The 23,402-nt window shown below is 53.0% G+C and overlaps 9 protein-coding genes across 9 annotated transcripts; 3 read left to right on the top strand and 6 right to left on the bottom strand.

Moving 5' to 3' along the window:
* Positions 1–22: 22 nt before the first annotated feature.
* Positions 23–1,146, bottom strand: M406DRAFT_355958 (phosphoglycerate mutase-like protein). Its single transcript, XM_040923305.1, has 2 exons — positions 245–1,146; positions 23–173 (listed from the first exon to the last, which is right to left on the bottom strand). The coding sequence occupies exons 1-2, from the start codon at positions 1,063–1,065 to the stop codon at positions 107–109; spliced, it is 888 nt and encodes a 295-aa protein (XP_040776494.1). The 5' UTR covers positions 1,066–1,146; the 3' UTR covers positions 23–106.
* A 1,983-nt stretch (positions 1,147–3,129) lies between these two features.
* Positions 3,130–5,343, bottom strand: M406DRAFT_236996 (adenine nucleotide alpha hydrolases-like protein; the record flags this gene model as incomplete). Its single annotated transcript, XM_040916051.1, has 3 exons — positions 3,130–3,229; positions 3,407–5,105; positions 5,193–5,343. Coding segments are annotated over 3 exons (1,950 nt in total), but the record flags the coding sequence as incomplete, so codon positions are not given.
* A 441-nt stretch (positions 5,344–5,784) lies between these two features.
* Positions 5,785–11,288, bottom strand: M406DRAFT_88397 (uncharacterized protein). The gene is made up of 6 exons (XM_040926120.1): positions 11,079–11,288; positions 10,866–10,947; positions 9,506–10,766; positions 9,237–9,447; positions 7,983–9,172; positions 5,785–7,906 (listed from the first exon to the last, which is right to left on the bottom strand). The coding sequence occupies exons 1-6, from the start codon at positions 11,110–11,112 to the stop codon at positions 7,679–7,681; spliced, it is 3,006 nt and encodes a 1,001-aa protein (XP_040776492.1). The 5' UTR covers positions 11,113–11,288; the 3' UTR covers positions 5,785–7,678.
* Positions 11,289–12,678: 1,390 nt separating this feature from the next.
* M406DRAFT_67964 (uncharacterized protein) lies at positions 12,679–13,041 on the top strand (the record flags this gene model as incomplete). The annotated part of the gene is made up of 1 exon (XM_040925116.1): positions 12,679–13,041. The coding sequence occupies one exon, from the start codon at positions 12,679–12,681 to the stop codon at positions 13,039–13,041; it is 363 nt and encodes a 120-aa protein (XP_040776491.1).
* Positions 13,042–14,416: 1,375 nt separating this feature from the next.
* Positions 14,417–15,546, top strand: M406DRAFT_255909 (uncharacterized protein; the record flags this gene model as incomplete). The annotated part of the gene is made up of 3 exons (XM_040917064.1): positions 14,417–14,533; positions 14,617–15,374; positions 15,435–15,546. Coding segments are annotated over 3 exons (987 nt in total), but the record flags the coding sequence as incomplete, so codon positions are not given.
* Positions 15,547–16,520: 974 nt separating this feature from the next.
* On the bottom strand, positions 16,521–17,515 carry M406DRAFT_67962 (uncharacterized protein; the record flags this gene model as incomplete). The annotated part of the gene is made up of 2 exons (XM_040925115.1): positions 16,521–16,537; positions 16,825–17,515. 2 exons carry the CDS (start codon positions 17,513–17,515, stop codon positions 16,521–16,523), a joined length of 708 nt encoding a protein of 235 aa, XP_040776489.1.
* A 732-nt stretch (positions 17,516–18,247) lies between these two features.
* On the top strand, positions 18,248–19,426 carry M406DRAFT_329428 (uncharacterized protein; the record flags this gene model as incomplete). Its single annotated transcript, XM_040920427.1, has 2 exons — positions 18,248–18,381; positions 18,460–19,426. 2 exons carry the CDS (start codon positions 18,248–18,250, stop codon positions 19,424–19,426), a joined length of 1,101 nt encoding a protein of 366 aa, XP_040776488.1.
* A 329-nt stretch (positions 19,427–19,755) lies between these two features.
* M406DRAFT_329427 (uncharacterized protein) lies at positions 19,756–20,279 on the bottom strand (the record flags this gene model as incomplete). The annotated part of the gene is made up of 2 exons (XM_040920426.1): positions 19,756–19,811; positions 19,889–20,279. The coding sequence occupies 2 exons, from the start codon at positions 20,277–20,279 to the stop codon at positions 19,756–19,758; spliced, it is 447 nt and encodes a 148-aa protein (XP_040776487.1).
* An 899-nt stretch (positions 20,280–21,178) lies between these two features.
* M406DRAFT_355955 (protein prenylyltransferase) lies at positions 21,179–22,101 on the bottom strand. The gene is made up of 2 exons (XM_040923304.1): positions 21,700–22,101; positions 21,179–21,639 (listed from the first exon to the last, which is right to left on the bottom strand). Exons 1-2 carry the CDS (start codon positions 22,067–22,069, stop codon positions 21,257–21,259), a joined length of 753 nt encoding a protein of 250 aa, XP_040776486.1. The 5' UTR covers positions 22,070–22,101; the 3' UTR covers positions 21,179–21,256.
* Positions 22,102–23,402: the final 1,301 nt, after the last annotated feature.

Raw genomic sequence — 23,402 nt, 5'->3', positions numbered from 1 at the left:
GGACGCAAGTACTCTGCCAATTGTTGGGTGTTGGGCAACACCAGGCACAAATAATGATTATGAAATACAAATGATACCATGCTTTATAGGACTTGAGAGACACTACCTATGACGACGCGCCGCACTTGTCCACAATCAAGCTCGCATTGACACCCGCAAGCCCGTCAAAGTACCTGTAAAACCAGATGATTAGCAAAACAGCAGAGGATGGGTTTGGGCTAGGATGAACCGAGGTCAAACTCACGCAAGCAACGTCTCGACAGGCAACATGTCCATCGTGCCCAGGCTCGGGTTCGAAGAGGTCAAGACCTTCCCGGCCCAGAGAACCCTCACGTAATATTTCTCTCCCCCCGTCACAGAAGTGGTGGTGCTGCTCTTCCCCTTCCACAGCTCAAAGACCACCTCGCTCCCCATCCCGGGCCAAACCATCACGTCCACCTGCAAGATCCCCAGCAGCCTGCTCACGCTCCCATCGTGCGCCACGTTATGGAACCAAAGCACTTGTTCGCCCTCTCCTCCTGCTGCCGCCGTCCCGTTCACAGCAGTCCGCAGATGCGCCGCCAGCTCCGCAATCCACACCCCAAACGACCCCACGCTCGCAGCCAGCGCCTCGGGCCCAGCATCGCGGTAGATCCGGCTGTACTCCCAGTTCCCCAGCCGGTACACCTCGTCCGCCATGTCCTGCGTGACACACTGTGCCGTGTCGTTCACCAGCCCCACACCACTGCCGCCGCCGCTGGTGGTGCTCGTCGTTGCATTGACCAGCTTGCAGGGCAGCGGGCGTGCATGGCACTGGCGGGCCGACAGGTTGTCGTAGTAGTGGTCGAAGCTGGCGTGGAAGCCCTCGTCGTCGGCGGCGACGCCCGAGATGCCGTCGAGCTCGGCGTACAGGGGCGCGGCGGCGTCGAGGTGGGCCTGCCAGGCTGTGTCGTTGGCGCTCTCGATGTCGTCGAACTGGGCGGTCGAGGAGGTGCACGTGTAGTCCGGCTCGAGGCTGTCGATGCCGTCGGGCTGGATGAGGAGCGGCACGGAGGACGAGGTGCCCCACATGCCGTTGATCACCATGCCGGCGACTTCAGAGGTGATGACGTTGTTGGTGACGCGGTAGCGGACCTTGTCGCGCCAGGCCGGGCTGGTCTTGGCGGGCAGAAAGCCCAGAAGGTCTCCGTAGACGCCGTACAGGTCGGCGCCGTGCTGCCACGAGTCGTCGAGCCCGGCAGATGTGATCTGGGGAAACTGGCAGCTGCCCTTCCACCCGGAGGCGAGCGTCTCGAAGGGGTTGGTGAAGCCGGCCACGTTGCTCGTGCCCTGCCAGTAGGCCTGCGCCGAGGCATTGCGTCCTGCGTTGGGGTCGTCGGGGGGAGAGTCTGACGAGAAGGGCTCGGCAAAGTAGTACAGCCCTTCGTCGTCGCAGTTCCAGGTGTAGGATTCCACGGGGAATGAGTTGGCCGCGTAAGGGGTGCGCTTGTGATGGCGGTGAATCTGGACGAGGTTAGCAATGCCATGCTGTATGAGTTTATCATAGAAGAAGAAGAAGGAGTGAAAGGTATGAATGAGTGAGTAAGCCAACGTGCGCATAGAAAGCCTGTTGCTTCACTCCTATCAAATTCCCTCTTGTCCTATAGTGCAACAAACAAAGGACTCACCAGCTCCACATAGACAAGCTCATACTCGTCCCCCGGCACGACATACTCGGCACTCCGCACATGTGGCATATTACACCAGTTGTAAATCCCATACTCGTCATCCGGCGTATACGACGAGTTATAGATGAACCCATACACCCCTGTAGTGCTACTGCTCACCACATTGGTCAAGTTGTTCACCAGCGTCTGCGATGGCGCGTACCAGCCAAGATCAACCGCCATAACGTCGGAATCAGCCGTGTCGGCGGATGGTGGAGACAGTATTGGTGATGGCGCAACAGGTGATGAGTCTGCACTGTCACTGTCGTCGGCAGAAGCCAAGCCAGAGTACACAATAGCAGCAGCAGGAGGAGCAGCAGCAGGTGGTGGTGGCGGCGATGGTGGTGTCTTTACCAGCACAGGAGGGATGACGACAGTAAAGCCGTGGCCGGTGGTGAGGAAGAAGAAGGCGATGACGGAGCCACTAAGACAGAGGAGGAGCAGCTTGCTCGCGCGTGAGAGGCGCGGATGGAGCCTGAGGGGAGGCATGCATCTTATGTTGATGATGAAAAGCCCACGTGGGAGGGGTTTTTGCCGTCACTGGTTCGCAAAGCCCAGGGGACTTGATGGTTCGTCGGGAGAAAAAAGCCTGTATGCAGGGTTGGGAGGAGAAGAGGGGACCCAGCTCACATAGCAGCAGCAGCAGCAGCAGCTAAGAGGGGTTTGGTTGCAGTGGATGGATTTTGATGAATGAGTGGAGAACTGGGGTGAATGAGAGAGACTGGAGTTGAATTGAGTTCTTACACTACCTTTTTAAATGCGATAAGTTCCCGGTGAGCTGTTGGGATGAACCCTTGGCATGGGTGCTTGGTTCGTCATCCCGACAATTCCGACCCGTTGGATTGGATCTGAAGAGTTTTGAAGGAAATGAACTACTGTGGTTTTGATGCAATTGACCAGATTGTTGCATGCATCAGTTGTCATGCCGTCCAATTTGTCAACTTCTTCGTTCAACGTTTGACTCTGGTCCTCACCGTTGTCGTCGTCGTCCTCCATCTGGGCTACAGGTTTGCTCAAAGTAACCTCTGTGTATCAGTGTCATGAGATTTGTGATGGCATTTATTTTGAACTCCTCTATAACCAAGCGTCGCATCTTGTTATTCGGCATCAAATGCTTTTATGCCTCCTGGCCAGAAATTTGATGTGGAGACGTCTTGAAATGCTTGCAGCACGGCGAATGGATGCCCATGGCACCCAAGCCCAGAGCAGAGCAAAAGAAAAGGAAGAAGAAAAAAGTCAGGAAAGAACCCTTGTCAACTTCCTTACGAGACTTGCTTCTCATCTTTGGTCTCAGCCGAGAGAATGCTGGTCTCTTCTTGCTTCTCCTCCTCCTGGTGTGCCTCTCTATCCAGTTTCTTACAGAACTGGATCTCACCTTCGCTCTCGCCCGTTTAGCCGACACAAACTCCTGCCCATTGCGCAAGGTCTTTTCCACCATCCGCCGGTCCACTCGTCTGTACCTGATATCATACCGGATCCATTTATGTAGGCCCGGCTGTGCGATCCCCAGCGTAGGAAGCGCGACCAGCACCCTGTTGTCATCCCTGGTCCAGTGTGCTGGACTCCAGCCCTTCTCGCTGTCCTTGCCCCTGTCTCGCTCCCATTTTAATGCAGCCAGATACACCGCCCTCCGGTGGATGGTGGTGAGCTCTTTCCAGTGCCGCTGCGCCTCGGCATCATTTAGCATTTCGGCCCTCCGACGCTCTGCAAAGCTCTGATACCGCCCCACAGCCTCGGCAAAGTCCCCTGCTGTGTAGATGGCGGGAAGAGTGTACCGCACCTTGCCTGGTGCATGGATCTTGAGAACAGCCATCAGCTCATCGCGGCTCCGGTTGTCGGGCAGCGAGTCGCGGAAGGCCTTGGCGTGCCTGATGTCGAACGGCGCCACGGCAACGTGCACAGGGCTGCGGTTGCTAATGGTCACCCAGAACCGTCCATCCCAGAGCTTCCAGCTCCTGTGCTGCGCAGGCCAGCGCCACTGGTCGGGCAGCCTGCGCCAGCGATGGCGAAGTCGAAGACAGCCGTAGTTGATCTGCGGGACCGCCTGGCCAGACACATAGGGCTGGCGGGCAAGGAACCACTGCAGGGGCGCGCCGGGGCGTTTGACCGATCTAGATGAAGACTTGACGGGCGTAAAGTGCACGCCGGAGATGTTGAAGGCCTTTGGCTGTTGGGGATATGCGGATGGGTTGTCATTAAGCGAGGGGAAGAGTCGAGCGACTGTGTTTGGCAGACTGCTCGAGAATGATCCCAGAGGCTCGGGTGTTACCATGGCGATGAGCCTTTTTACCAGGAGGATGGCAATTCGGCGATAATGCTCGAGGCGCTTCTGGCGCCGCACCTTGTAGTCCTGGTCCCTCCGCAGGCGCGGTGGCCGGAATGAGGGCAGCTGCACCACCACAGTCCCCGCCGTGGACTCGAATTCCTTCAAGACGGTGCGCCTGAGAAGCCTGTCCACCTCAGCCTCGTCGGATGCCGCCTGCTTCCTGAGCCGGTTCGACATCTCGAGCACGGCAGGCTTCTGCAGCGCAGCAGGCAACGTGTAGTTCATCCACAGATGCCTCACGGCGTTTCTCAGGGTAAGTGTCCGATCCCTATTCGTAGCATCCTCGAACCACGGGACCCCGTTCGCCTCGCACGTGGCAACCAGCCTGTCCTTGGTGAACTCCAACAACGGCCGGTAGATCATGATGCCACCGTCCTCCACGTCAAGCGGGGCGGCGCGGCGGGTCCAATTTGTTCGAGGCATATACGCATCGAACTTGTCATCGGCAAAGGCGCCAGCCTTGGTCGGCTCGAGGACCTCTCTGACAGCCAGATCACGGTCTAGATCGGCCATGATCTGGGCGCGGATGCTCTTGAGTTCCTCCTTGGTAGGGCGGTAGTTGATCATGGGCTTGGTGGACAGCTGGTCGTCGACGAAGCCGCTCTGGTATGCGCCGTGCATGTCCTGGCACTCGGGAATATCCGTGGCAGTACGCATGCCCAAAAGCCCCGCCCTGCCGTGGCCCGACATGAGACGCATGAGCACAGTCTCGTACTGGTCGTCCTGGTGGTGCGCAAGAAACATGCTGGCGATGTGGCCCTGGGCGCATAGGAGGGCCATACAACGGTACCGCAGTCGGCGGGCGATGGTCTCGAAGTTGGGAAGGTCCTTGGGGTGCGAGACGCCGGCTGCCTCGAGGGCTTCGCGCCAGTGGACGCCCAGCTGCCAGGTGCGCATGCCGAACCGCTCTTGAAGGAACTGCGTCACGGCGCGAGCCTCCCTTTCACTGCCCTCTCGGAGCCGGTGGTCGACAGTCAGGCCGTAGAAGGCATCCACAGGGTTATCGGCAACTCTCATGCGCATGTGTTCACGGTGGGCACGCCAGGAGAGGTAGGTTAGGGCCATTGAGTCCACGCCACCGCTGACGGCCAGAGCTGGAAGACATGTATGGTCAGTTTCAAGACAAGAAAGAGAAGAAGAAGGCCAGTGAAATGAATGCAGTGCGGACTAGAAATACATACCCACAGGCCGCGGCTGGGAGCCACGAGCCCCAGGAAACCGTGGAGGACATGTCGCCTGAAGCGCGTCGACAAACTCATTCACAGAGATGGGCCTCGCGGTGCGGTGAAGCACTCGTGGTGCAGGGTTCATCCCGCCATTATATACTGAGACTCATTCTCAAGCAGTCGATCCTGCTGTTTAAATGCTGGTACTAGAAAGTATGTATGTGCGAATGTGCTGTGCTTAGAAGAGTGTTGATGAGAAGTCGTCGTCAAGCTTGGGACGGGAAGAATTTCTCTTCTGTGGTTTTTTGCTAGTGACTATCTTGTGCAAGTTAGCCCCCTCACTGAATGAGCCTCAGAGGATCTACCCCCTGTAAGCCTCAGTTGGGGTATACACACAGCATCCCTCCAGGTACGCCCAAGACCCCTGCCAAGGTCCCCCGCTCCCTAACATTGTAAGCTGTGACGACTAAACCGGAAGCTCCAGGGCCTGAAATCCAGGGTCCCGCCGTTATCTCTTATCGGTGGACGGCGAAATCGGAGGGAATTTCTTGACTGTACAGTGTGCAACCAAACCTACCTTAAGTCACCAATCAACAATCAACCACCAAACAAACGTACACTTTTCTCCACGACCACAACTAAATCTCGCCATGTTTCTCAGTATATAGTCTCCTATTCTTTTTCTTCCTCCTTCTCTCCCCTTTGCCCCAAGCTCCTTGTTAAACAATGGCCACCGCCCAGGCCAGCAGTCCACCCTTCACCTCGGCCCTCCTCGCCGGCGGAATAGCCGGCACCACCGTCGACCTCGCCCTCTTTCCCCTCGACACCCTCAAGACCCGCCTCCAGTCCTCCGAAGGCTTCTTCGCCTCAGGCGGCTTTCGTGGCATCTACAGGGGCGTAGGCTCCGCAGCCCTCGGGTCCGCCCCCGGCGCGGCCCTCTTCTTTTGCACATACGAGTCGGCCAAGACGTTTTGCGCCGACCTGCGGAGAGGCACCACTACAGCTCGAGAGCGTGGCAGCTTGCAGCAGCAGGGGGAGGAAGGGGAAAATGGCTTGCTAGGGTTAGGTAATGCAAAGAGCCACGCGGTAGACCACATGTTCGCCGCCTCCCTGGGCGAGATCGCAGCCTGCGCCGTCCGCGTCCCCACCGAGGTCGTCAAGCAGCGCGCCCAGGCCGGCCAGCACGGCGGCTCCTCCCTGTCCTCCCTGCGCGCAATCCTCGCCCTGCGCCACCACCAGCCCTCCTCCTCCTCCTCCTCCTCCTCCGGCAGCGGCCTCCTCAGGGTCGTGCGCGAGCTCTACCGCGGCTGGGGCATCACCGTCCTCCGCGAGGTCCCCTTCACCATCATCCAGTTCCCCATCTGGGAGTCCCTCAAGGCCTACTCGCGCCGCCGCCAGCAGCTCCTCGGCCCGGGCGAGGACGTCTCTGCCGCCGAGAGCGCCCTGTACGGCAGCGTCGCCGGCGCCGTTGCCGCGGCCGTCACCACCCCGCTCGATGTGCTCAAGACACGCGTCATGCTGAGCAGCCAGCGCACCGGTGTGGCCGAGATCGTGGTGTCTATCCTGCGGCAGCACGGCATACGGCCTTTCTTCGCTGGCATCGGGCCGAGGGTGATGTGGATCAGCGTGGGCGGCGCCGTGTTCCTAGGGAGCTATCAGTGGGCTGTGAACGCGCTGGAGAGGGGCCGAGTGAGGAGAGGGGCTGGTCTTGGACTGCCGTGATGATGATTCGTAGGAAAGGAAAGAGAACCATTGAAGGATGCTACGCCGACGGTGGATTGTGCTCATTTGGCTTCTAGGTGACCAAAGGATTATCTGCATAAAAATGGGCGAGAAGGGGGTTCCAAAACCTACCAGTCAGAGCCCTCCTCGACGCCAAGATGCACATATCCTTGCTGGAACTGTCACATCCGTTCTTGGACCAAACATTGTACAGGATAACCAAGCTTCAAGAGCGTGGTATACAACCATGTTCAGTCTGCCACCACCGACACGGCAGACATTATGCTGCTAATCACAAACACCATGGACATCCGGATCTGAACAGGCATCACAAGATCTGTTGTACCATAACATATAGACATTAAACAAAACAATAATACCCTTTAGACAAATTATAGCAAGATCAACTACCTTCATGCCCGCTGTGTATCCGCTAGAGTCACGATGCCACTGTCCCATGATCGATCTCCATGCTTTTCGCCGCGTTCGTCTCAGGTTCCATGTTATAATTAAAAGAGGCCCCAAGATGCTTTGGGGCAACCTCTCTCTATATATGTAGATAAAGGAGGATATCCAACTCGTCAGATATGCCACTGCAAAAGGACTTGTCCAAACAGTCGTTTAAGTTCGATTTCAGCTCCTCACCGCCAGCCACAACTTGTAAACTGCCGCTTTGTATGACCCTTCACACCCAGTATCTTGATGATCCGTAGAAACCTTCTCCCCCCGATACCATTTTCCGTCAAGATTCTCACCCAGAATGAGGCCTTCGAGACAGCTTACGTAGCCGCCGCTGGTGTGGCAGATTGGGGCGACTGCGCCTCAGGGACCTCGTCGCCCGACGTGGGTGCGTCGCTAGGTGCATCTCCCTCTGATGCTGTCGGAGCCTCGGGGGCTGGGAGAGGAATTTCTTTCCTGCCATTGGCCTTATAAAAGAGAACGACGTCGTTACCGCCCTTCCAGATATAGGCCCGCATGGTCGCTAAGGTCATGTTGATGGGGAGTAGCTAGAAGAATCGGGTTGTCAGCAGATTTCCTTTACTTCCATTTGACCCTCGACAAGTCCTCTCGAGACAAACGTACCTGATCGGCGCAGTACAGCTCGAGATACTCCTCCGGCTTCAGCGCGGCCGGGTCTTCCTCGGTCTTGTTCTCGGCGTCTTCCAGAGTCGGGTCAATCCGCTCCGCCACGTACGCCAGGATCTTCTTCACCCGCAACATCTTATTAGCATTGAGGCGGTTGTTTCCATCCGTGGGCGCAAGGACGGGCAATCCTGAATCGGGCCAGGGATGTAGCACGAATGAGACCTTGACCGGTTCCTTTTGCGGCGGGGTGTTCAGAAGCAGTACCTCGCCGAGCCACTGCGGCGCACACTTCTCGATCTCGTCCGCGTCGGACCCCACAGACTCCACCGTTCCGCGGTACAGCTCGGCACTTCCGCCGGACGTTTCCTCCTGGATGATCACCTTGGTCCCAGGAGGCAGCTTCAGCACAGGCGTCTCGTTGGGCAGGCTAGGCGTGATCTTGGTCTCGACATGCTTCTCTGGGGTCTCGGCCAGGTGCTTCTCGTACATGTTCTGGATCTTTTGCACGACACCCAGGAAGTTGTCGTCGAACTCCTTCTCCGGCTCGTGGTTCGACGACGATTCGGATTCAGCCGCCTTGTCGTCCACGACTGCAGGTTTCTCTGCCACTGATGCCGAGCCTGATCTGCCCAGCTTCTTCGTCCCAAAGGACATGCCCATACGGAACTTCTTGCCGAAAGGCGACTTGGCATCGCCCCTGTCCTTCTCCTTGTCCTTGCTGTCTTTTCCATCCTCGGACTTGTTAGTCTTGTCTTCAGCTTGCTCAGTGGCAGGTGTGCCGGCCGGCTTCGCAGTCTGATTGCTATTAATGGCATTGATTGCGTTGGAAAAGTAATCCTCTCGGTCTTGCAACTGCTGCCCGTTTGCAGAGGCCCGTGCCTCCAAGGGGCTCCCAGGCCCCATGGCCCCCTCCTTTGGTAAAACTGGCGTCGCAAGTCCAATGCCCATGCCACCTGGTGTCATGGGCACATACTGAGGGCCATTGGCTCTGGGGGTGGTTGGGGTCTCCACCGCTTGTTCCCAGCCGGCACTGTTGGGGAGCTGGATCGTGATCGGCTTCGCTTTTATTGCCGCGATGCGCGAGTCCACCATCTCGTTGAGCTTGTGCCGATGGGCCTCGTCACGCTTGATCTCTTCGTCGAGTAAGTTTGCGAAAAGGTAGCGCAGGATCCATTTCCCGTAGTTGACTGATCACTCAAAGTCAGCACATGCACTTAAGCCATGTCTCCGGCAAGATTGCACTTGACTCACTTCTCTGGTCGTCTCTGAACTCGACTGGCTCGTCCAGCGGAAGCTCATCGGCATACATTTCGGCATCAAAACAATTAAATGGCTCCAGGACAACGGTGAGGTTGCCGGAGCTTGTATCCACTGAGCACCATGGCGATATGCTCTCACGCGTGTTAGCTTCGGGCTCAACGTCCTCCAGGTGCTTCTTTCCGTAGCTTTTGATGGGTTTGCACTATGGTCAAAAGTCAGTAAGCGGTGCGTTGCAAGTGATCACACTGGGCTGTGTTTACCTTGATCAGGTCCCAGAGCAGGACATCACCGGCCGTATCCAGTGTAAGAACCTCGCGTTTGTTTGCCAGCAGCCGATGCTTAACCAGGCCAAACTGGCCCTCGATTGTCTCCTGAGGCACGTGCTGTATGGGGTCCACAGCGTTGACAGGCTCGTTTGCACTCGGGTCTGCCTCGGTGTCGGGAAGAGGGAACTTTGCCGTATTTGAGATGCGAAGAATCGATCTGGGAGGAATCTCCTTTGGCTTTGCGCCAGGTGTCTCGGTAGACGCAGGAGGTGCGACGTTGCTCGACACGGAGGCGCGGTGTTGTCTGAAGGACTCGGGAAGCTGGATATCGGCGCTGGTGTCGACATTGTGCCACCTGTTGATAGACGACCTCTGGGTGGCCGTCCATATGTAGTCTCCTGCAGCGATGACCTTGTTGACGATGTCGTGCTCATGCGCCACGGCGAGAGCAAGACCGTCATCCACCTCAGCGCCACGGGTGTCGGTTTTCACTACCAAGCCGGACCGGTCTGCGCTGTAAAAGACAGACAGGTCTGGGGCCTCCGAGTACAGTGAGAAGACGGACTCGTTATGCATAGTCAGGGTGTGCATGCAACGGCCTGCCGTGACGCTCCAGATCTTGACCGTCTGGTCCTGGCTGCCCGTCATGACTGTGTCGCCGTTCGCACTTAGCAGGATAGACCGCACGAGACCCGTATGGCCGCGAAATTTTGTGATGCGCTTCCCCGATCTTGGGTCCCAAAGATGTAATATAGACTCGGGCCCGCCGTAGGCTAAGACGTTCTCGGTAGTACTGAGAGAGTAGATGGAGCCCTTCTCCGAGATCTCCTCGCCCTGTGTATCGATCTCTTGAATCTTGCCGCCGCCGTTCAGATCCCACATGTATACCTTGCGATCCAAGCCGCCCGTGGCAACCCATGTGCCATTCGAGTTTGGCGATGCGACACATTTGGCATAGTCCGCGTGTTCGCCAATCTTGTAGGGCTCCTCAGCCTGGCTCGCGTGTGGCCTCCAGAGCTTGACAAGCTGGTCCTGAGAGGCTGTCACCACCGCTTCGCTTCCCTGAACCAATGCAATATCGCAGATCCAGTTAGTATGTGCGAGGTGTTGCGTGCGAAACTTGGTGGTATTCTTGGTCCTGGAGACGTCGGGCGTCGCGTCGGGAGTCGAGTCAACTGTGGAAGAGGTTGGATTGTCGGACAGGCCGAGGTTCAGATCCCATGCACAGAGGATGCCATCGCGACCTCCAGAGTATCTGGCGTACCAGCATGGTCAGCAGCCACCACGTGCGTAATAGGGACTGCGCCAAGGTCTCGTGATTGGCAGCGGACGGGTGATAGTAATAGGGGCTTACAGGATAGACCTCTCGCGGTCGACAGCAAGGCCATTGACACCCTTGATGTGACCACCTGCCTGCTTATCTGCTCGTTCGAGAACTATAGACGGGAGGAGGCGTCAGAAATTAGAAACAGACTCGTGCGCAATATTGAGCAGTATGCGCGCGAGCGGGGCGCAGGCAGAGCCACGGTTTCTCACAAAAGGGACAACGGTTGAGGGGTATGCGCACCATAGCTGATTCTCTGTCGTGCCTTCTTGGCCATGACGGCGAAACGGAGAGTGCAGTGTCATGTGCAGGCGTTGTAAATGGGAGGCTGTACCGATTGCGTATACAAGAGCGACTTCGAGTCGGATCTAGAGAGGGATTGTCGCCTTGGTGGTTGCGTTGCACTGTGGAACCTTTGATTAGATTTTCAAAAGATGTTGAGCTATGGTTGCGTATACGAGCGAAGGTAAGACAAGGTCTGGTTGGTGATGATGGATGATGGTTGATGTTGGAGTTGGGTGGGACAGGGCTTAATTGGAGCTGTGCAACTGGAGCAGCACGAGGTCGAGGTGTGGGATCAGTACAGTAGCGCAGGACAGGCCTGACAGGGTGCAGTGAGTGACCCCCCATGCCACTTCTGGCCCACCAACTACTGGATCGTCTCATGGGGCAAGTTGCACTAGAACTGGAGCTGAGTGAGGGGCACACTAACGTCATGCATGGAGATCTGGGGATTCAAGGGTCTAAAGTACAGATGAAATCTAAAACAAAAATTCCCACCCACATATCACTTGTCATATTATGAGGTCTACAGATTCATACTACAATTCTTTTGTGCCGGAACGTGCAAGGTTCTTCGACTCGAATACCTGTCTTATTGAGGATGTCTCACAATTTCCCTTGCCAAGGGAACCCGACAGCATGGTCTCCCCTTGTACTACATCCAGTGTGGGGAAACATGAGCACGTGGTTGGACATTTGAGTCGTAAGTCTTCTTCATAGACAAATCAAAGAAATGGATCAGGATGAATTTTTACTGTATTTGGAAAGATTGACTTCTCCTCAAATGTGACTGATTGCATCATATTGTTGTCTACACTCCAGCTACAAGCTAGAGCTCGTCTTTTCAAAAAGGGACCTTCTGCATGCACTTAAGTACTCAGAGCCATGCTGTCTCCAGCCATGTTCGCCCATATTAAAAGAAAAGGTTTTATTCAAAAAGAAAATATAAGTCGAGAGAAAGAGCAAGCAGGCATCTCTTTCGTAGTATATCGAACTTTCAGACTCTTATTCAATAATGCTGGAGAGAGTGGGCGCAGAGGACTGTCTTGCTCAGGCAGATGATGACTACTTATACAACATGGCAATTTGATACGCTACATCAGTATGTATCCAATGCCAGCTATAAAATCATCCACCAGCCATTCAAAAACGTGCTCTTCCAACCAAGACACTGTGAGTATGCAAGAAATGCGATCCCTGTATTGAAGCATGTGATTGTCAAAGGCACTACGACAGTACTACTGTTAGCTAACCACTCTAACCTGGGGCCATGGCAGGAATTCATAACAATGAAAAGGCTAAGGGGATTAGTAGAAGAGAGCTACGGGAGTGATATTGTCACAAATCCTGGAAAATGATGTTCTGGGAATTATATAGGTCTGGGCCTCCCAGATGGTCTTACCAATTCCTGATGTCTATCCTCTTCCCAAGACTGGACAAGAACTCACAACGCACCTTATCCAAATTTCTATCCATAATCGTTCAGAGGAGGGGCTTAGCTGTGCTTCAACTCTCTCCCAAACGCCTTTTGCATCTTCGAGGAAAGCTGTCGCATGTCACCATGGAGCCCCTCACCAACAGTACCATGCTGATCATCATCCTCATCTCGCTCATTCTCGCCACCTGCAACTGCCTCTTATTGTGTTGCCTCACTAAATCGTCCAGATCTGGGCACGACCAAGCCGGAGATGAGCAGCAGCAGCAGCAGCAGCAGCAGCAGAGTGGTGTTCATCAACTCAATGACATTCCCCTGCTTGATCTCCCACCTCACTCTCGCCCCTGTCCCACCTACGTCAATGGTCGCACCAGCATGAAAGACATGCCTACACCTCCTCCTCCTCCCTACGTCGCCCAGACTGAGCATCGGACACAGGACTATGGGCCAAGAGGTGCTTTATGGCTCCCTTGGCTTGGGGAAGCTTAGGGTTGACAGGCATGAGTTTGAATCATCTGATAGTAATCTAATAGACCTAGGCGGAGTCTCTAGCGGATTTTTTTGAGCAGGCCGCACGATACAGACCAGCCAGAGAGGTTGTCTTTCGGAACCTAATCTCGAGGTTATCAACATTTGTGCAGCGACTGGGCTTACTCTCCAACCTGCTACTGCATTACGGTGCTCCAGCTATTCATACTCAGATACACCAGCCAAACCCATAAGATTGAGGGAGACAAAATTGTGCAATTCAATCAATGAAGCATGCTAGTCGATCATAGTGTCCACATGACCACCTGAGTTAGCACCGGCTGAAAATCCGAAAAGTGATTAATTCAGGGCTTGATGTTTAGTGTCTGAAAGCGTAATTCAATTTCTGAAATGCTGTACTTAAGGAGTGACCATGCATGTGAGGCTTCTCATGTAAGTCATCTTTACTGAGCAGCTTTTAGTTAGTCATTCTGTCTTCATAGTGAACTTACATTCTGATTATATTGCTCATCCGGATAAGAGCAAAGAGGTTGAAGACTACATCCTGCCAAGGTATCCCAAATTCGCAAAGTTTGAGCAGCGTGCATAAAAGCGTGGCTGTCTGAAACCAGGAAATGCACATCAATTTCGTTCATACGCGCGGCTTCAGGGTAGGATGACCTTTGCTGCTGAGATTCTGCGGACAAGGCATGGGCAATGGTCTACTTTCCCGGTAAACCTAACTGAAGATCAAATGCAGACGTGTACTTAGAGTCTCAACCAACCTGCTGCAAGACTTGCGAAATTTGAATAATTTCGTCTAATGTGATCAGAACATCTCTTGTGTCTTTATTCTCACCCTTTGCCTACGCCAGGTATGCCCTTTCTGCATCTCTAGAAGTAGCAAAGGACCACAAATTGCACTCAAAACCCCAAGAACGTACAACATCAGCCAATTTCCATGCTACCAATCATGATCTCGAGCATCGCCAAGAATATCGCAGCAAGCGCACAGCGAACCAAATTGGCCGAGGCCGCTGCCGCTGAGGGTTGTTCTAGATTCACATCGGTCAGGAGCGTACCTATGCGATGGACCCCGCTTCTGGGCTGCCTACTGCATGATCTGCGCCGGGCAATGTAAAAGCCGCCAGCCGCCCAGGCAATGATCTAGAAAACCTGCGCCTTCTTTGCGCAAGTATCGCACGACTCAAGTTTGATATACTATTCCAAGATGGCAGATGAGGCTCAGCGCGTGCTCAAGGACCAGCTTACCACACTTAGTAATTCTCTTGGTGGAACACTTCCTTTGGACGATGCAATTTGTGAAGGCAAATCTCACAATCCTTGAAATGGATGTTTGAGTCATATATACTGATATCGCTCAAGTTCCCTAGTGCTTCCCGAGGGCAGCATTGTGAAGTCCGTCTATAGCCATGGCCTCTCAGCATGGTCATTCACTCTCAGGATTGAGACCACCAAGGAGAATGGAAAGCCAGAGTCTTTTTTTGCCAAGGTAAGAAGCAGAAACTCTATCATTCTTCGACTGAAAATCACCCGGATGCAGTGCCACGGGGCTAAAGACTGATGTTGCTACAGTATGTGGCTGGCGATCTTGGTCAGCAACAACTGAAAGGCGAATACACTGGCTTGACAGAACTTTACAAGCTGGCGCCAAAGCTAGTGGTCCGACCTATCGCGTGGGGCAAGCTGAAGAACGTCGAGATTGCGAGCTATTTTCTCCTCATTGAGTTCAGGCACCTTGTCACGGGCCTCCCAGATCCTGCCAAACTGGGACTTAGGCTCGCAGAAATGCACAAAAGAAGCGAGTCACCAACTGGTATGTTTGGTTTTGGCATACAGACTTACGACGGGGCACGACTACAATCTATCGCTTGGGATGCGAGCTGGACGTCTTTCTTCTCCAACCTGCTGGCGGAAGCAAAACGTCAAGACACCGAGACGAACGGAGTCTGGCCGGCAATGGAACTTGTCTTCGCAAGAGTCCAATCTCATCTGATACCACGGCTTATCGGTGCGCTCGAGACACATGGTAACTCGATCAAACCTTGTCTGATCCATGGAGATCTATGGGACGGCAATGTTGCGAGCGACGCTGACTCCGGAGACCCCATCATCTTCGATTGCGGTGTTTATTATGCACACAATGAGATGGAGCTGGGTAGCTGGAGAGCAGAAAGGCATAGATTTCGGGATAAAGTGTTCCGGCGGGAGTATCTACGCCATTTCCAGGCAAGCAAGCCGGAAGAAGAATGGGATGATAGGAATCGTCTCTACAGCGCAAAAACCAACCTCATGCATTCTGCTTGTTATGCAGGTTCTCCAGCACGGCAGCTGTAAGTCACCCACGTCTAGTCTGTATCACTAAAAAAATATCTGACGAACGATCCCCGCAGTGCTTTCGACGATTTTGTTCATTTGATCCAGAAATATGCTCCATTCGAAGATGGGTCTCAGGATTGGAAGCGTGTTCAGGATAATATAGCAGGATCACCTCGAATCGAGTAGCGCCGTGCTTGATTATGGATACATCGTGAGATGTCGTTTGGACTGGGAACATATCAACGATTCAGACATAGTTTTTATTCCCCTAATCGTAAGATGTAAGAAACTCAGCTCAGTAGTCCAAGTGAAGAGCTGGTTCCCAGTCTCGCCCTTTATGAGAACTGCTCTTTTCGATGGACTCCAGTAAGGTTCTTGTGGCATTCAATAATTCTGCTCAAGTATGGTCGCGAATCTGGTCTTCGCGAACATATAAATTCCACTGGTCTGGCATCATCAACGTGGACAAACAATCCTCGATCTGCAGAACAGGTGATCTGCGTCAACTCTTCCGACATTGGCATATGTCATTGAGATTCCAGTGACTCTACGAATATGAGAACCATTTCTCGCCTACAGAGGATCCTTGAAGATGACCCAATACCTCTTATACAGCTTCCGCTCATGTTCCCAGACCTCGTTTCAGATAGAACGACTGGCAACAAGGACAAGATTGAAGAGGAAGTACTCACTTCCCTGGGTACATGCTTCTTATTATCTCTCGACGTACAGCTTCACGAACTCTACCATTCCGGTTCGAAGTACTTAATACGACAAGGTTCACTTCCACAATTAATCACCTCATGGACGATGCTTATGCCTTGAAGATCCCATCAAAAGTCTTGAGAGGCTGGGATCCCACTGAATATTCTTCCAAACGAGAGACTGGATTCTCTTGACAAGTCCCTCAGACTGTGTACGTGGCATCTCAGGTTCTCCAAAGGGCTAGACAACATCACGAGACATGTCTCCATTCCTAGGGACTGGTTGTCATATCGAAATCTTCAACTACTGCACATCAATGCCGCTGGGACAATTTTCTGTCTTCCCAGAGATAGAATTGTAATGGTTGGTAGGACTGCTGCGTCCGCGTGGTGATGATGGGGAGACCTGTGGCACACAAATAGATTCTCATCAGGGAATGCTCAGAAAGCTCCATTTTACTTGGTCCAATATACTATAAGACAAATGTGCAGTATTATTTGCCTTTAATTGAAAACTTATGATTAAATCCTGTGTTACAAGTGTTTCTAAGCAAACACTGCTCAACAGAACTAAAGTGAACCACGTTGACTCGACAAAGTCACTGACCAATGATGAGATATTGTACTAATAGCTCAGGAAAACTTATTCTGACCCAGACCATATGTACCTTTGACATTTGCTAACATCATCAAGGCTCTGAGACTTTCCCAGTACCCAACATCTCCAATCATTCAGGGCGGCTCCCATCGTTGTTCTTACCTATCTCCTCAACGTGACTGTTCTTGGGAGTGATGGCATTATTCTCATTGTACTCACCATCCCGACTGAACTCCACGATCAAGTCGTATCTCTCGTCTCCCAATTGGGAGTCCTGATTCTTCCAAGACAAATAGGCCCTGCACGCCTTGACGGATGTGCCACCGAGAGCCTCTGCGACATGCTGCGCACTGCGCAGGAAGGGATTCTCCTGCCATGCCGGCGCCTCAGTCATAATGGCAATCTCAGTCTGGCCGGGTTCTTCCGCGTACATGAAGAAGGCCTGCTTGAAGGAAGCTACCACGCACTCGTTGACGATGTTGTGAAAAGACAGGAACCGAAGCGCGTCAGCTCTGCCACCCTGAGCAAGCCAGCAGTCCACCACCAGCTCCCAGAGCCGGATGTCAATGAAGCGGTGGCCGTATTCCTCGAGGAAAGCACTGAATACGGCCATTGCGCATCGTGAGGTGGAAACTGCGTAGAGGAATGTGAATCCGACGTATCGCCTCTCTTCCTCGGCCACGAGATATCGCATGTACCAGTCCTCGGCAGGTCCGGAGAAGCGTTCGAGGAGGGCGACTGGGTTGTAATCATTCCTAAAAACTCGCCCCTCCGTTGTACGGAATAGTCCGAAGTCAGCGATGGGCCTGGCCTTACGCCTGTTGTCAGACCTGGGGTTGGACTTGTTCACCATTTTGTGGACCTTATGATCCGGTCCCATGATTATGCTCCGTCTGTAGATTAACATGAATGATAGATAAATAAAAGAACTGAAAATGGGTCCATTCTTGTTCAGGTGGGATATATATTCGAGAGAAACGGAGTTGGCAACTGCTGTCTTGATACAACAGCATTGTAACCCACTTGAAGTCTGCAGTATAACTCGATAAAGCAAAGAAAGTTGATATAGTTGTTCTTATCTAGGAAACCAGTTGTCTGTGAACACTACCCAGTATTAGTCTGGGTATGTTGAGCCAGGTTCACAAGAGCCATTTAACCATCTATGAGCACAGGATGAGGTCGAATCACTGCGCAAACTTCAAAACTTCGGAGTTGACCTGAAGTTTACCCCACACACATTCTGCCACAATGTTTCCAGAACTCAATGCCGTGATGGTCTTTTCAGAATTATGCTTCCGGCCTAAAATTCAAGACGAGAGTGTGGACGCATGATTACTGCTGAGCACATGCAAATGCCAAGACGACAGGCTATAATACTGTGCAGAATTGTCTTTTTTTCGCGTTGCGCGGCGGCTGCAACCAAGCGCGCCGGACCGAACCACGCCCCGAGGGTTCTGGGGTTCGGACCTGATACATCCATGCCAATTCCCTTCTTGAACTTTAACCTCTTTCCCCTCTCCTTTGAACCAACATATGCCTTGAATGAATTCAAAGAACCAATTCTCCCAATCAATAAGCCATCATCATGTTGGACACAAAGGCTCTGTTGTTCTCGCCACTGCTGGAACTCTTCATCCTCATCGCTCATCTTGCCTTGCCCGCACGAGAAGTAGAAGGCTACGTTCGCGATGCCAAAGACAAACCCTTGAAGTATCGCTTGTAAGCTCACCTCCTTGACTTGATTCTCATCGCAATTTTCCCCTCCTGTCACTCACGCGTTCTTCGCTTTCCTTGCAGGAATGGCATTCTCGTTCTCGCAGCAACGGTGCTGTCCTGGGCCGGCCTCTGCACCCTCGACATTCTGCCCTGGGACTTTCTCCACGCCCACCTCTGGGAGACCTGCGCGTCTGCCTGCACAACGGGACTCATCTGCACGACATATCTCGTCGCCACCAGCTCCGACCCAGGAAACCCCTCCTCGGAGACCCTCGCATCTCAGTTCTTTCTCGGCCGCACCCTCACCCCGCGTCTCACCCTCGCAGGCCGCGTCCTCGATATCAAGATGCTCCTCTACGTGATCGGCGCCGTGCACCTCGAGCTCAACCTCCTCTCCTACGCCGCAGCGCACCACCTGTCCAGCCCGGATGATCCGAACCCCGGCGTCGCTCTCGCCGCGGCCTTCCTGAGCTGGTTCGTCTGCGACTACCTCTTCTGGGAAAACGTCCAGCTGTACACGTACGACCTCTTCGCCGAGCGCGTCGGCTTCAAGCTCGTGTGGGGATGTATGTGTTTTTACCCCTTCTTTTACCCGGTCAGTATCGCCGCCGCTGTCACGCTGCCTAACCCTCACCGTGGGACGGCCTATTATGCTTTGGCCGTGGGCATCTACTTCACCGGGTGGGGGTTGAGTCGAGGCGCGAACCTGCAGAAGTTTGAATTCAAGCGAGCCTCAGCAGAGCGCAGAGCCGACCCTAGGAGAACGATCCGGTCCAAGGATGGTAGACAAGAGTTGTTTTGTGGAGGGCTCTGGGGCGTCGCGAGGCATGTGAATTACATTGGTGAGATCCTCGAGGCCGTGGCGATCGCGCTGGCAGTCGGGCACCCCATGACTGCGTGGACGCCATGGCTTTACCCGTTGTATTACGTAGGTCTCCTGGTCACAAGGGAGAGGGACGATGACAAGCGGTGCAGGGACAAGTATGGACCTTTGTGGGAGGAGTATTGCCTGCGGGTGCCGTACAGACTCATCCCATTTGTATACTGAGACGTGTGAGATGAGTGTTCCTATTGTCTTCTTTCTTTGTGTTCCTCATTTTATTAAAACTTTCCCTTTCGTACTACCATTATGAGGATTCTTTGGGGAGGGGTATGTGTGCATCCATAAGAAGATAATCAAATCATCCGTAGAGACTCGGCCCTTCATGTCTGTCGTGGTCCTTTTCCTAACTCCATGCGCCATCGCTTGCCTTGATCCACAGAAAGAAGAAAAAAATTTCAATACCATCCTCCACTCGAGCCTGATAGAGCTTCAGTCACACAACGCTGGATCTCCCGTTCTTATGAAGTCCTCCAAGCTTATTTTCTTCGTCCTCCTCAGATATACTCTCTCGGGCGGGTTAGCTTCCAGAACGACCTCGGCGTTGATGTGCCTGTAAATGATTGCATCACCGCGTTAGCCCGCAAGTTCTCGCTTTGCCGTCCCCTGGATCCGATATGGAGAGCGTACCTGACGTGCCTCCATCGCTAACAGAAGAACTCGCCGTCACGAGCGCCACCTCGCTTCCAGCACTGCCGCTCCCCGCGACGTTACACACCATAGCTGGCGGCGCCTCCAGCGACTCAGAAACAGCAGCGAGGTTCTGCTGGTCAGCGCATCGTGGGCAGAGTTCCGCCACAGGTCTGACGGCTTTGCGCTTTGGACAGTCGAATGTGGCCTTGTAGTACTCCGGCGTGCGCGACGTTGACTGTGCCGTGTCGAACAGGAACTTAGGTCGTTGGAGCGTCAAGTTCAGCCGAGCGCCGGGGCTGTCGGCGAGGCCCTGCGCGATGGGGCACTCAGCGACATTTTGAAAATGTGTGTGCTTGCATGCTGAGACGGTGTAGATGAAGAGACACATATCTTGGGACGAGTTGGCCTGCACAGAATGGTTGAGGTCGTGTTGAGAAGCCGAGGTGAGTTGAGCGCTGGGCGTACGAGATGGCGATTTGTTGTTGCCGCTTGCTAAATATGGTAGAATCGCTTCCAGGTGCTGAGGCTCGATGTCTGCATTATCTTGGTGTCTCGAAGACAAAAATGAAATTCTCTGTCGTGCCAGAAATGTGCTTGGATTAAATCCACAGTTTACCCAGGTTGTGAGCATTCAGATGAAGAAACAACAGGAAGGGAGCAGGTTCTCGAGCACACTGGTTCCTGATGTCAATTGAAAGTGAAGGACCTGGCGCCAATCACGACGTTTTGTGGTCCAACAACAAAAGCGCGTGTTTAATTATGAGGTCCATCGAAGAAAAAAGGAAGCTTCTTTGATGCAGTTGCCAGGTCTCCTTTGTCGTTTCTCTTAACAAGACAAGAATAGACAATGTGGTCCATTGTCTACCTACCTGGCATCAATCAATGGCAGTGGGGGAAAGAACATACTGCCTGCTAATCACATCGAGCTTGCTTGCAATCGAGGGGGTAATGCTGATGAAATACTATGCCTTCTATAGCTTTCGATTATTACATCATGTGGCCACTGACACGACTGCTTTATTCTATAACTTATATGAAACAGAAGATGGTATGTCGCTGAACCAAACCAATATTACTGGGAATTCATCTGATGTTTGCATTCAACCGAAAGCAGGTCCCGGCTGCTCCATGCAACCCTGCGTTGACACTATATTGTGGACTGTTATTGATGCAACACGCCTCTGAGGTTTATAGCTACTCCAATCACACTGGCGCAGAGGGTGGTCATGAGACACAGCCAGAGCAGTTCAATGAAGGCTGACGAAAGTGCGGGACAATGAGTAGCTGTTGGTCTGCATGTGGATTAGGCCTATGGGATAGTACGAGATTAACCCATTAAGCTTTTGAGATGTGGTCACCTGTATATTACATGCCGAGTCCCATTTGTCGTTCAAGATCATCCCATCGACCTTTCTTCATTGGGTCTAATTCTCGAACCTTGGAGAGCCAAGTCTTCAAGTCAGACTGCTCATCATCTCGCAGTGACCTCTGCTCCAGAGCAGCCAATGCCAGTGTGTAGTCCATGAGTCTCTCATAGATCAACTTGCAGTCATCATAATCCTCCAATAGATCCTTGATGTCTTCAATTTCTCGAGTAATGTATGTCACTCTGTCCTTGTTGGTCAAACTTATGGTAATGGTGGGTTGGTCGACGTGCTTGACCAGATCCAACATGAGGAATTGGTGGTAATACCAGAGAGACTGGTCATCAGGCCCCACGTTCAAAGCCTCTCGGATCAAGGCCAGTTCTTTTGGAGTGTCAGTCAAGCCCAGGTTCAACAATCAAGAGATAGCAACACACTACTCACCGTCGTCAAAGAACTTCCTCCTGGCAGCATCATCCGTACCACGCTCAACCAGTAACCTGGGGATCAGCTTGCTCCGGTTGTGCCATGCGGAGAAGTTTGATAGATCGACATGAATCATTTTGGTCGTGAAGTCGAATTCCGATTCCACCATGCTTTTGCCGTTCAATACCTCACTCTCTAGCTGTCCGACAACGTTTCGACGGTAGCCCCAGGCGTGAAAATTCCGGCGGTCTTTGGTCAACATCTTGGTGTCTAGGCCCAACTCCTCCTCCCAGATGCGCCGTGCAACAGATGGCTCCAGCCGATCTATGGCCTGTTGGAGCAGCCAAGAGCGATACTTCCATATCCAGTAACACTTTGGGAATTCCATCAGCAAGGGTACCGTGAAGCCAAGCTCAGATTTGAGCACTTCCAGGTCGTTCTGTTGAGCCCTGGCACCCGTGTCCGTCTTCTCTTCTTCCGCCGCTCCAGATCCATCTTTTTCGCCGGTCGTATCAGCTATAGTACCACTCTTCCCAGTTGTCTGGGATTTGGGGCTTTGCTGGATCGTGGTCGAGGAAGAGGAGGAGGATTCGGCGGAAGACGCTGTGGTAGTGTCGGTCCGAGAAGAACTCGGCGACGCCTTCGAGGGCGAAGACCCAAGCGCAGGTTTGGACAACAATCCAGATATTAGCAAGCGTCTGCGGACGTTCCATATTGTGTAGTATTCCGGATTCAGGCGGAGTAGCTTTGTAGTGAGTTGGAAGGCCTCGGGGGTATAATCGTCGCCTTTCGCGATCTGGTTTGCGATGGAACCGTTAGCCGAGAATCGTGCCCAAGACCAGCACAAGCGTCGGAAGGGGAGGGGAGGCAGTACGTACTTGAGTGCGGATTTGTTCTTCGAGGTCGCGATACTTGCTGATCTTATCAAGCTCTTGTTGCTTCTGTTCTTCCGTGCGTGACCGGGTGGTTCGGGTTACGCCATGCTGATTCCCTTGCTATCAGTCAACTTCTCTCTTCGTACATATGCTGGATAGAGGTGCCATACACTGGCCATTTCGAGATTGTAAAGTCTTGAGATAGAAAGAAGGCAAGGCTCTTTGTTACAGTAGGCTCAACGCTGTGTGTGATTGTTCCTTGGTGGCAGTTACAGGAGGGGGTAGCGTTCAAGATGACGTTCCAAAACTGCAGGCTTGGTGTTGTGGTCTTTGGTACTGAGACATCCAGAAGACAGGGGTCCAGCTAGTGGGGCCGGCCAGTAGCCTAGTTAAAGTACTTAACAGGGGGGCTCCCCTGCACCTGCCTTTCATTTGTACTTGGTATAGCTTCAGCAATGTTGAGAAAAGTATTCTATCCTCCAAATATATTTATTTAGATTTTGAGTATGATATACACAGATTCAACTTTTGTTTACATTGTGAGGCCTTCGAGCTCACCTGCTGGATGTGCTGATGACGCTATGGCACGCCTGCCCCATGAGTTACCAAATCAGATGTCCTCCACCTCGAAGCAGCAGTATCAACTTTTTGTGGTCATAGTTTATGATGAGTTTCAAGTCTCTCTTTCCCCTTGACACTCTCGATTTCTAGTGCGTACAATCCATTACAGTGCAATTGTCCTCTCCTCTTTCCGTTTCTCTGCATCTGTCCAAGTCTTCCCTGACCTCATCCTCAACCCTGTTTTTCAACATACCTACGATGACTTCTTGCTCCTCCTATCATATA

This window comes from Cryphonectria parasitica (genome assembly GCF_011745365.1).
Source record: "Cryphonectria parasitica EP155 unplaced genomic scaffold M406scaffold_4, whole genome shotgun sequence".
Lineage (NCBI taxonomy): Eukaryota > Fungi > Ascomycota > Sordariomycetes > Diaporthales > Cryphonectriaceae > Cryphonectria > Cryphonectria parasitica.
This window is presented reverse-complemented; position numbering and strand designations above follow the sequence as displayed.